The sequence below is a fragment of the Marmota marmota genome, unplaced genomic scaffold (assembly GCF_001458135.2).
Source record: "Marmota marmota marmota unplaced genomic scaffold, marMar, whole genome shotgun sequence".
In the NCBI taxonomy this organism is placed as follows: domain Eukaryota; kingdom Metazoa; phylum Chordata; class Mammalia; order Rodentia; family Sciuridae; genus Marmota; species Marmota marmota.
This window is the reverse complement of record NW_026000001.1, coordinates 1,273,725-1,285,926: the sequence shown is the minus strand read 5'-3', so window position 1 is coordinate 1,285,926 and position 12,202 is coordinate 1,273,725. Positions and strand designations below refer to the sequence as shown.

The 12,202-nt window shown below is 55.6% G+C and overlaps 1 protein-coding gene and 1 long non-coding RNA gene across 2 annotated transcripts in view; one reads left to right on the top strand and one right to left on the bottom strand.

Moving 5' to 3' along the window:
• The window catches only part of LOC125618070, a 17,271-nt gene extending 6,175 nt beyond the window's left edge, over positions 1-11,096 (top strand). Inside the window, exon 3 of the long non-coding RNA XR_007349290.1 lies at positions 9,928-11,096. This is a non-coding gene — a long non-coding RNA (uncharacterized LOC125618070). The remainder of the gene's footprint in view (positions 1-9,927) is intronic.
• CUNH11orf86 (chromosome unknown C11orf86 homolog) lies at positions 4,718-6,345 on the bottom strand. Its single transcript, XM_048807715.1, has 2 exons — positions 5,993-6,345; positions 4,718-5,480 (listed from the first exon to the last, which is right to left on the bottom strand). The coding sequence occupies exons 1-2, from the start codon at positions 6,293-6,295 to the stop codon at positions 5,385-5,387; spliced, it is 399 nt and encodes a 132-aa protein (XP_048663672.1). The 5' UTR covers positions 6,296-6,345; the 3' UTR covers positions 4,718-5,384.
• Positions 11,097-12,202: the final 1,106 nt, after the last annotated feature.

Sequence of the window (12,202 nt, the reverse complement as noted above, 5' to 3'; positions counted from 1 at the left end):
GGCTGCCCTGCCCACCATCAGGCCGTGGCCTTTGGCTGGGGAGGGAGGCCTGAGCGTTCCTCGGCCCGGGCGCCCCAGGGGAGGTGGAAGCTGGGCAGCAGGAAGGAAGGCGGCGGAGGCACGCCGGGGTTCCAGGTGGGCTGGGGTAGGGGCGCCCAGCCCGGGTCACCTCACTGTGCGTGGCCCAGCCAAGCCCACCTCCCTCTGGGTCTTGAGACCGTGTCTGTAAAACAGGAACAGGTCTGTGGTCCCTCCCACTGGGCCTCTCTGCCTGTCCTCGTCTTCTGGAGTGGCCGCCATCCTGCCTGGCTCCCTGGGGTTTCCCAGGTGAAGCTCAAGCTCTCGTGATCCCGGAAGTCCCACCCCTTGTCTTCCCTGTTATCCCCCAGTGAGAGTTGTGCCACTCCTGTTCTTCCACGGTCCTGCTGTCCCTGGCCGGCTCTGTGCACCCCACTGGTCACACCCTGCCCAACTCCTCCACTGGGGTGAGCCCCCCACTCCCTCTGCTGCCCCCTCCTCAGGCAGCCTCCTCGGGTCTCCCACATCCTAATGCCAACTGTGCCCTCCTCAGGGCACATCTGCACCCTGAGCAGCTGCAGGGTGGGGATTCGTTCTCAGGGCTGTCAGCTGGCTGGGCTTTGGGGAGAGGATTCTGCCTCATCCTTTCTGAAGCTCTCTGAGTGACACTTGCCCAAAGACGCTTGGATCTACTGCTTGTGCCTGGGACTCAGAGAAGGGAGACACGGCCAGGCTGGGAGGGGCCTAGAGGGCCGGCGGCAGCCGCACGGGGAAGGAGGCAAGGTGAGGAGTGGGTGGGTGACTTCCTCCTGCTCCCAGTCCCACTTGGGCACTGAGTGAGACCACCTCCTGGGAGGCCCCAGGGCCACCATCTGGTCTGAGGCTGAGCCCACTTTCCTGGATCCTGATGGCCCCTCTCTGCCGCCCACAGCCCTGCCAAGGCCAGGCGCAGCCAAGGTGAGCTGAGGACACGCTGGGCTCCCGGTGCCAGGCCTCCCCAGGCTCCCATTGAGCCTGCGCTTGCCTGAGGTGGCTCCGAGCTCAGCACAGCGTGTGCCTTGGCCTGTCTCATCCCCCAGACTCCTCGAGCCAGCGGCTATTATTAACACCCCCATTTTCCAGAGGAGGCCACTGAGGTTCAGAGAGCAGACCTGCTCAAGATCACATGGGGAAAACTCCCTAGAACTGGCTACTGAGAACGAAAGGCTGACGAACTGCCCTACTATTTTACATGCGTTAACTTGGGGAATACAAAACCCTGTGAGGAGGGATTGCTACTTTTATTGAACGAGGAAGTCAAGTCACAGAGGAAATCAAGTCACAGAGAGGTTAAGCAGTTTGCCTGATGTCACCCAGCTAGTAATCAATAGAACCAGGATTTGAACTCAGGCAATTTGGCCTCCGTCTGCAGTTTTCCCTCCAGCTTGTTGATGAGGGCGGAGATGAGGTATTCTCTCTCAGGATAAGGCTCCGTGGAGCCTGCAAGGCTTTAGCACATCCTATCTAACCTTCAGTCCAAAGGAGAGCACCATCCCGCTTTGCAGAGAGAGAATTAAGACCAGAGAAGGGCGGAGGTTCACACCAGGTCACTCAGAGAGTCAACTGGACTCAGGCTGGACACCCAGGCCTGAGCCCCCTGGCTTCCCTCACAGGCTGCACACCCAGCTGGACTCCTGACTCCCTCAGGGGAAACCCTGCTGTCGGAGCCTCCGTCTCCTCACCTGTGAAGTAAATGCACTGAATCTGCTGGGCTCCAGGGGCCTCTCCAGCCCGAGTCCGCAGCCCTGGCTCTGGAGAGGCAGGACGCAGGGTTTTCTGCCCGCCTCGTTGCTTCCCCATTAGCGCAGCCGAGTGGCCCCATTTACCCTCCTGCTCGTGGCTTCTCCCCCGCAGAAGCTCTCAGGACCCCGGGGAAGATGTGCGGCTGAGCCAGGTGGTCACGCCAGTTCAGGAGCCAGGGCCTCTCCCTGAGTCTCCCACCCCGCGCTGCCCAGCGAGCATCCACTTCATTCTGCTTCGGAGCAGGGCAGTGGCCATCTGTCCGTCTGTCTGCCCCCCAGCCAGGCTGGGAGCTCCTGGAGGGCGGAGGTCACATGTGAAGAGGGTGCTTGACCAGGAGCGAGCTCCCCAGTCCTGGAAACACGTGAGCCTTAGTGTGTAAGATCGGAAGGGCACTTCCTCTCCGTTCAGGACAGCTCTAGGCAACGTGAGTTCATGGGCTGCTCACAATGAACTTAGGAGCCAACTGCTGCTATCAGCCGCATTTTACAAATGAGGAAACTGAGGCAGAGATAGTAAGTGGCTTTCCCAGGATCACAAACCACCAACTGGTAGAGTCAGGATTCAAACCCTGGCAGTCTGGCTCCATGGCGGTGGCTAACCACTGAACAACACTGTCTGCCCCCACCCACCGTGGCCCTGGCAGAGGGCTGTTGTAAAGGTCACACCCTGTGGTGGCAGCCAGGCTGTTGGGTTAGCTGCTGTGCACCTCTAACTACCCCCCCCAAGTTGAACTTGTCCCTCTCGAAGTTCAGGCCCACCTAGAATCTTGAGTGTGACCTTTTTGGATACAGGGTGTCTGTAAAGGGAATCAAGTTAGGACGAGGTCAGACAGGACGAGGGTGGACCCTAAATCCAGTAGGACTGGTGTCCTTAAAAGAAGAGGGAAACATGGACATAGACACACTGGGAAAATGCCCTGAGAGGCGGAGCCTGGAACATCAGGGATTGGGGGAAGCCACTAGGAGCTGAAGGGCAGGAAGAATTCTGCCTTCCTAGAACCTTCAAGGAGAGCACAGCCCGACCATGCCTTCATTTGGGACCTGTGGCCTCCGGAACTGTGAGGGAATACAGTTCTGTTGCTTTAATAACAGCTTGCGGTCATTTGTCATAGCGGCCCTAGGTCTCTAATATGACCCCAAACTGCAAAGCCAGAAGGGTTTCTTACATCTCGACACTGAGGGTTGGCTGGGCCCAGCTGACGATCTTTCTGTTCTATGGTCAGTGGGAACAGCTCGGGCTGCCGTCAGTTGGGATCTGGGCTGGGGTCTCACAGGACTGGTGTTGGTGCTGGTTGTGGGGCTGCCTTAGGCCTGCTCCCTGTGGCCCCTGACCTCCACATGGTCTCTCTAGCAGGACAGCCTGGCCTTCTCAACAGGCAGCTGGCTTCCCAGGGAAGGAAGAGCAGGAGGTAGTATCAGGATCAGGAGGTAGGACCTGCAAAACCTATCAAGGCCTAGACTTTGAAGCCCTGGATATTTTCACCACAGTGTATTGGTTCAGGTAGGTCACACAGCTCATCCAGATTCAAGGAGAGGGAAAATAGACTGTGCTCTTGATGGGAAATGTGTTTGTCAGCTTTCTGTCACTATCACAAAACACCTGAGATAATAACCTCGTAGAGAGAGTGTTTTTTGCCTCACAGTTTTGGAACTTCTAGATTGGCCCTGTTGCTTTGGTTGTGTGGTGAGGCAGTGCATCATGATAGGACACAGCAAAACTGTGGCCAGCAAGCAAAGAGAAAGTGAAAGAGAATGGAGTCCCACAGTCCACTTCAGGGGCACAACCTCAATGACCTAAGAATGTCCGGTGAGGCCCCACCCCTCAAAGTTCTTATCATCTCTCAAGAATGCCACCCTGGGGACTAAATCTTTCACACATAGGCCTTTGAGAGTCTCTAAACGTGTGACAGACAAGGCCAAAAGGCAGTGGAGATGGGAGGGATGACTGGGGCCATCTTAAGCTACAACCCACCTGTGTGCAGGTGGGTGGGTGGGGCTATCCCAAGGGCCCCAGAAATGAGCTTCCTGTCGATGGCTTGCTGGTGAGACTGAGGAAGGGAGTACTCCTGAGAGGGAGAGTCCAGACCCCAGAGCCAGAGGTCCAGCTCAGCCATCCACTCACCAGTGACCTTGAGCCACTCCTTCATTCACTCAACAATCATTTACTGAGCCTTACTAAGTGCCAGGCCTAAGCTGGGCACTGCGCCATGAACAGGCCCACCACCGTGGAACTGAACCGGACAGGAGGTCACAGGACATGCTGAGCAGGAGAACCTCGGGGCTTGTCTCTGAGGAACGTGAGGCCGAGTCGGGCCTCCAGGGCAGAGACCAGAGGTCGAGAAGTCCTGCTCCCTTCTGGCCTGCTCCTCCTCCAGGCACTGACAGGGCTGCTCAGAGCTGTGGACTCAGCTGCTTCCTGGAGTCTTGGGGTTTCCTGGAGGCACCCCCAGTGCTTCTGAGGAAGGGGCCAAGCAGGGGCACCTGGAGTTTACTACAGCTGTGCTCAGTGGCTCCACAGTCTGGCTTCAGAGCCAGGCTCCCACTGGCTGTCTGGGACAACATTTTCCTAGAACCTCTCTTCTTCCTGAATGACCCTGCCAGGGTTCTGGGCTCTGAGGAGCCCACTTCTCTGGGGGACCTCATCAACCCCTAAACGGGCCCTGGGCCAGAATGCCTGGTTGCTCCCTTACCTTTGACTTGAGACCTGCTCGGTCCTGGAGAGCCCCAGGGGCCCCACAGGGAATGCAGTCTCAAAGCACTCAGGCTCTTGGAGTCAGAGTGTCCCCCTCTGTGTGGTCCTGGCAGAGCTCCTCACCTCTCTGAGCCTCCGAGAGCTGTGCCCGGGCTCTGGGCCCAGCCTGCTTCACGGGGCTGGGAGAGGCTCTGAACCTGTGCGAGTCAGCTGGCCAAACCTTCACTTCAGCTCAGCGTCTTTATTACAACCCCAAAGTTGGGCACCGGGTGGGGGTGCGGTGTGGGGCTAGGTACCCCCAAACAATGAATCCCCCTGCCTCAGTTTCCCTCTGTCACATGGGAAGGAAGGCCTCCCTGCTTCCTTCATCAGGATACCGTGAGGCCGGAATGTGGCAACACGTGGTCACAGGCCTCTCTGTCACAGAGTGCCCAACAGTGAGGATCGTCCAGACACGGTCCTTGCGCTCCAGGGCTCGCCGTCTGTGAGGGACACCAGTGCCCTGGCCCAGCACCACTGACGGGAAGGGCAGGTGGAGCTCGTCCCTGAGATTGGGTGGTGTCCAAGAGCCTCTCAGCCATGGGTCTGGCTTCACCGAGCTCTGTCTTGAAGGGGGCACAGGTCTTGTGTGGGGCTGGGGCCCAACACCCCCAACTCCCAGCAGGTTCCCCAACCTTCAAAGCTTCCTGGTCCAAGGGCAGGCCGAGCCTTCTCCTTAGCCCCACCGGGTCTCTGCTGGGGTTGGGGTGGGAGGGACAGAGCCCAGGTGGACAGCAACACGGGGGCTCCAGAGAGCTGGTGACAGAGGCGGGGCCGTCCAGAGAGCCGTCCAGAGAGCCATGAAGAGGCAAGTCCCGTGGGGCGCAGCAAGGTCCACCCTATTTCCAGCACCTCTAGCTGCTGTCCAGTGGGAGCTTCGGGGAGGCCGGCCGACTCCAGGTCACGTTGGGGATGCTGGTGACAAAGCTGTCCCACTTCCTCCTCACCTGCTGGAACACCAAGGTAGGGGAGATGAGCGGCCAGGGCCCACGGCCAAGCTGGGGGCTTCTGGTGCTGTTCCACCCACAGCCGCGAGGTGGCGGTAGACCCCAGAGAGAGAAGCGCCGCCGCCGGCGACCGTTCCGCAGCAGGAGGAGGCGCCCCCCGCCCCAGGGTCCGGTTCTCCCCTTCTTCAAGGGGCAGGAGGCGGCCGATCTCCTGCTCCACTCACCCACCCACGACAGTGTCGCGCTGATCATCTTAAAACAGCTCTGACCATGACCCCACCCCGCCCCATCCTAAAACTTTCAGCCACTGCCCAGTGCCCAGGGGACTAAGCCAAACGAAGCCTCCAGGACCCTCTGGACCGCCATCCCCCGGGAGCTCGCTCCCGCCTCACTCCGGGGCAGCTGTGCGTCTTCCCGGTCCGCTGCCTGCTGTGCGCCCACCTGGGAGCCCGGGCCGCCCCCCGCTGCCCGCTCCATGACGCCCGGTCCTTCAGCCCTTCAGCCCTGGCCCGTACCTGTTGGCATCGCCTCAGCCACCACCGGCAGCCTCTTGGCGGGGTTTGGATCAGCTGCTCCGTGAGCTGCTCCGAGAGCTGCTCCGTGTCCTCCACGCTCCCCGCAGGCTGGCTCTTCTGAGCAGGGACTTTCTGCACGTCTGTCCCTCCATCAAGGCCTTGGGACCTGGATTTCTCACGCCCTTGTCTGAGGCTCACTGCCCGGCGGAGCTGGCCCTTGAGGGGTCTTCCCCAGGGCTCCTGGAGCTTCCCGTAGGAGGGCCGGGGTCCTCGCAAGGACTGGCTGCGCAGCCCTGTTCCCATGGTTCTGGACACTTCCGCCTCTGGGCAAGCTACTGGCCCTCTAGGATGGCCTGGGGCCTCCGCCCATCTGACAGGAGCTCACCTGGGGGCAAAGGTTATTGCTGCTGAGGTGGCTGTCGTAAACCAAAGGGCAGGCCACAGGGGCCGAGCACCCCTGAGTCACACTCCCCACCACCTCCTCATCTTCTGGAACAAGAAGTGTAAACCCGAGGCCTGGATCTTCCCGTCTGTTTCTCCTCCTCCTCCTCCTCCAGGAAACCCTCCCTGACCACCCATCCTGGAAAAGCTTGGCCTCCTCTAAGTGGGGCTCTGGCTGTCCAGGTCCCTGCATCTCAGGGACACTGATTCTAGATGACTCAAGAGCAAAGCAGAGACAGGCTTTTATGAGTCAGGGCAGCTCCAACCTAGAAGAGCCATATTCATAGAGACACAAAGTAGAATGGCAGCTGCCGGCAACCAGAGGCAGAGGGAATGGAGAGTTCATTGTTTAGTGGTTATACATTTTCAGTTTTAGGAGATGAGAAGGGCCCTGGAGGTTGGTTGCACAACATTGTGGATGAATGCAATACTACTGAGCCATCCACTTCAAATACTGCCCGAGATGGAGCCGGGCGTGGAGGTGCACGCCTGTAATCTCAGCAACTCGGGACGCTGAGGCAGGAGGATCACAAGTTTGAGGCCAGCCTCAGCAATTTAGGGAGACCCTTACAAAGAATGAAAAGGGCTGGAGATGTGGCTCAGTAGTAAAGTGACCCTAAGCTCAATCCCCAGAACTGAAAAAAATAAAGAATAAAAAGGCTGAGATGGTAAATCTTTTAACATGGGTATTTTACCACATTAGGGGGAAAAAAAAAAAGTTAAAGAATAAGAGAAAGCAAAACAGCTCTAGGCCAGGCATCAGGAGGCCTGGTTTTCTTCCAAGCCTAACTCTGCCCCAATATTCCAGCACAGTGTAGAGGTTAAGAGCTGGGCTGCCAGGACCGAGGACCAAGTGCCTGTGGGTAAACTGCAGCTTCAGCGCTTAAAGCTCTGTGACCCATGAGCCCCCACTTCAGTAACAGAGCTACTCAGGCAATTGTTCTGTGGCTTAAATGTGTCCCACAGGGTCTGGTGCACAGCAAGTGCTCAATAAAAATGAGTTGGCGGTATTGATCATTGGGGGCAAGTCCCCTTCTGGACTGTCTGCCCTCTGTAAAATGGGTTCTTTGAAAAACTGAGACGAGGGGCTGGGGATGTGGCTCAAGCAGTAGCGTGCTTGCCTGGCATGCATGCGGCCCGGGTTCGATCCTCAGCACCACATACAAACAAAGATGTTGTGTCCGCCGAAATCTAAAAAATAAATAAATATTAAAATTAAAAAAAAAAAAAAGAAAAACTGAGACGAAATCAAGAATGTGGACATCTCTGCAAGCGAGACTACCAGTAGCAGCTCTTTCTCATGAGACAGGGGAAAGAGAGAGTGGTCCCAAGTTAGGCCAGCAGGTTCCCGAGAATTATAGAATTTGAGGGCTGGAGGGACCTCCCACGTCGGGCCATGCTCCTTTTAGTTTTGTTCACTATGTTTTGAGCATTTTGAGCATTTACACTGTTCAAGAGCTCCATGGATTTCATTTAAACACCATGCTAGCTCTATGAGGTGGGCATTATTATCCTTTGCTGTTGTTAGTTTGAGACAAGGTCTTCCTTAAACTCCTACACCCAAGTGATCCTCCTGCCTCGGTCTCTCCTCCCCAGTAGCTGGAACTACAGGGGTATGCCAGCATGCTTAGTTTATCATCCCATTTTACAGACCAGGAAATTGCGGCTCACAGAGATCAAGCACTGTCCAGAGAGCATGCCCAGTAAATGGTAGAGCTGGACTCCCAGTGGATCAGCCTGGCTTTAAAGCACAAGCTTCTACGGTCTGTCCCTACCCCGGCCCTGCCATGCCCCTGGGTCAGCAGCAGAGGCAGAACCAGAAGCCGGGCCCCTGCTTCCTCCATGCTTAGGCTGCTGCAAGAGCTGCCCGACTTGGGTCAGGGAAGTGCTGGCTGTGACCCTTGGCTCTGCTCTACAGTTCCCCCCCAGGGCCTGGCCTGGCCTTCTTTCCATCCTCTGAGTTTCTGGGCCATCCTTGGGAAAAGCCTGTCTTAATGTCTGACAGACTCAGCTCTGACTGAGGAGCTAAGACAAGGAACTTATAAAGAGAATGGACCTTGTGCCCCAGTCTGTCCCAAATGCTGATTCTGACAGGATCCCAGGCATCTTTATCCCAGCCCCGCCCACACTCCTAGTGTTTAACCCACAGGCCACCCTGACCCTGGTCCCAAGGCAACAAAGCCATCACAGAATCTCTGTGGCCCTGGCCTCGGAGGTGCTATTCTTGCACGTCCTGCTCTCTCTGAAGCCCGAGCCAGGAAGAGCTTGCTGACCCACAGGCTGGGAGAAGCAAGCGTAGGGCTGGATGGCTCCCATCAAGCCCTCTTGCTAAATGCGTAGTCTTAAAATAATCTCCCCCATCCACTGAGGACAAGGAGAAAATAGGTGTTCCTGTCCTTCTCTTCCCATCCTCCAGCCTTCTTCACCTGGCCAGCTCTCGCTCACCTTTCAACACCTGGTTCTGTGAGTGACACCTGCCAGAAGGCTTTGCTGACCCCTCTGGGCTGTGTCAGGTGGGCGGTCCCCTCTGCAACTCACCAGAGCCCAATCACACCCACGCCTTGTCCCACTGGACTGGGCATCCTTCAAAAGTAAAATCTTTTCCCTCTTTGTGGCCCTGGTACCCAACACAGTGAATACTTGGTGTTAAATATCGGAATTGATCAGTTGTCCATGGCTGTGTGACAAACGACTCCTGGGGCAAAGAGTGCAGGCCAAGGGACCAAAATGTATTGCTTCCTTCTCCTCTTCCTTTGGTTTTATTTATTTATTTTTATGTGGTGCTGCGGATAGAACCCAGGGCCTCGCATGTGCTAGGCAAGCGCTCTACCACTGAGCCACAACCACACACCCCCCCCTTTTTTTTAATATTTATTTCTTTTAGTTGTACACAGTACCTTTGTTTTATTTATTTATTTATTTATTTATTTATTTATTTTTATGTGGTGCTGAGGATCCAACCCAGGGCCTCACACGTGCTAGGCAAGCGCTCTACGCTGAGCCACAACCCCAGCCCTTCCTTTGTTTTTTTTTTTTTAAAGAATTTTAATATTTATTTTTTAGTATTTGGCGGACACAACATCTTTGTTTGTATGTGGTGCTGAGGATCGAACTATTTTTTAGTATTTGGCGGACACAACATCTTTGTTTGTATGTGGTGCTGAGGATCGAACCTGGGCCGCATGCATGCCAGGCGAGCGCGCTACCGCTTGAGCCACATCCCCAGCCCCCTTCCTTTGGTTTTAAGCACTACGTTTTGAGTATTTTTGCTGGTTCTGGAGCTAATCCCTCCATGGATTTAATTTAAACCTGATAGCTTAAATGACATTTAGAGGCTTACAACACACTGAGTGGCTTCAGGCAGGACACATTATGTCACAGTTTCTGTGAGTCAGGAACTGGCCGTGGCTCAGTGGGACTACTCTCAAGGGTCCCACAGGATGGATGACCTTCTGGACTCACTCCTGCCATGACACAGAATTCTATCTTCAGAGGTCATTGTTGGCTGTTGGCTGCCTACCCCTGGGTCTCCAAAACCAGCTCACAATGTGACAGCTGGCTTCAATCAAAGCAAGCAAGGGACAACCAGAGATGGGGAGCAGGACTGGAGCCAGAGTCTCCCCGGGCTTAGTCTCAGAGGGGACGTCCATCACTTCTGTTCCCCAGGAGCAAGTCATCAAGGCTTCGGTGGAGGGGGTCACACAAGGATGTGGACACCAGCAGGCTGGAGTGGCCGGGCCCTTGGAGAGCATGCCTACCCCGCAGAACAAGGATTCATTCCCGGCCCATGACGTGCCCGAGTCTAGAGCCTTGCCCTGTCAGGAACGAGCTACAGGCCTGGGCAAGTGGCTTACCTTCATGTCCCTACAATTTCTCAGCTGTTAAATGGGGATTAGATGGCACCAACGGAAAGGCGGCGTTGTTTTACACCCATTAAGAAAGAATACCTGTCGCCCACTCATGGGAACACGCAGCCCTACTTCAGAGAGAGCTAAATGTGGAGAGAAGTGTGACATTAATGACACATGCTAGTATCGACTTCCTGAATGATGGATGCCATTTAAGGTTGTGGTGATGGGAGAAGGCTGCAGACAGGGGCAGGCTCCCCAGACAGTTCTCATAAGGCAGCCAGTGACGTTAATCTGTGTCTGCACACTGTGCGCAAGACCTTGGGTGAGGCCCAAGAGTGAGGCGGGTAGAATCTCTGCCCTGGAAAAGGAGGGATTCTCAGACACATAAGGAAGTGCCTTGGGAGACGCCAAGTGCAGGAGGATGCATCCTTGAAGAGAATCTGAAAAACCAGCCTCTACCTCAGACAAAGACCCACAGAGCACTCCGAGGCACATATCCACCCTGCTGAGTTCTTTATCTGCAAATAACAGGAGAGATCTGCTGCGCTGGATGTCCCTGACTCAATCAGGCTAGGTGGGGACCCATAGCAACCCCTAGCAGCCACCAATCAGCATGGGACAGGGAAAATACCTGGGATGCCAGATGACCCTCCCAGTAGTTTATGGTGGTTGATAACATGTTGGGAAACCATGTATTTCAGCAAGTACTCCCCTCGTAGCTTAAACCAATCAGTTCAATGAATCCCCCTCTTGTACTAACCAAACACCCCTACCCAACTTGTTCCTGCCATTGAATGTGCTAATCATGTTTTAGAATTGTTGTTTGATTTTCCCGCGGTGGGTGATGATTTGCTAAGAGATGCTATGATGTATGTGAAGACCCTGCCTTCCCCAAAGAGTGTATAAAACTGCTGCAAACCCTGGGCTCCGGGCCTCTCAGTGTCACCAGTTGCTGTGTGCGTGCGCGCGGAGGACCGAGCTAGCTTGCAATAAGCATCTCTTTGTCTCTGGTGGTCTCTAGTGGTCTTTTGGGGGTCCCGAATTGAATTCAAGCATAACAAATCCAGGTGGGCTTCTTCAAGGAGGTGGTGGTGGTGGTGGTTCAGCCTCACAGGCACGAAGGAGGTGGAGGTGAGAGTGGAGCAGATGGCCAGAGCCTGGCATGCCAGGTTTGCCCTGGGGAAGTCAGACCTGAAGCTCATCTCCAGGCCTTTGAGAATCTGACCTGGGAATCTGATAGGCCTTGGGGGGCAGCAGGAAAGCAGCATGGCCTCTACTCAGAAGCCTTACCCCATTGTTCAGATGAAGTAACAGAGGCACAGTTGGGATGGACTTGGGGTGCAGCCCTATTGAGTCTGGCCAGCACGGGGAGTCTCCAGCAAATGAACTGTGCTCCACCCTCTGGGGGTGAAGTCTGGGTATTCACAGAAGTATGAGTTGGTAAAGATGGTGCCCAGACTGCTTCTCTTCCGGGAGCTCAGGTCCATGACGCACTGAATGGCGCACGAACCGAACAGTCACCTCCAATCCCTGTGAATGGCGCACCTCCCATCCCTGAAGTGGCAGGAACTCTCAGCCAATGAAGAAGTAACAGCCCACTCGCCCTGCTCCTCCTCATCCTGCGTTGAGCCCATAAATATCAATACCCTGTTCGTGTTCACTCTCTTACCCTTACTCTCTCCTCCTCCCCTCTCTCCCCCCTCCCCTCTCTCTCCTTCCTCTCCTCTCTTCCCCCTCTCTTCTCTCTATCCCCCTCTCTTACTCTACCTCTCTTACTCTCTCCCTCCCCCTCTCCCCCTCTCTCTTCCCCTCTCTTTCTCCCTCTCCCCCTCTCCCTTTCTCTCTCTTTCTCTCCTCCCTTCTCCTCTGCGACTGGTCGCTATGGTCCTGCTAATAAATGGTTGTTTGGGCTTGTTGA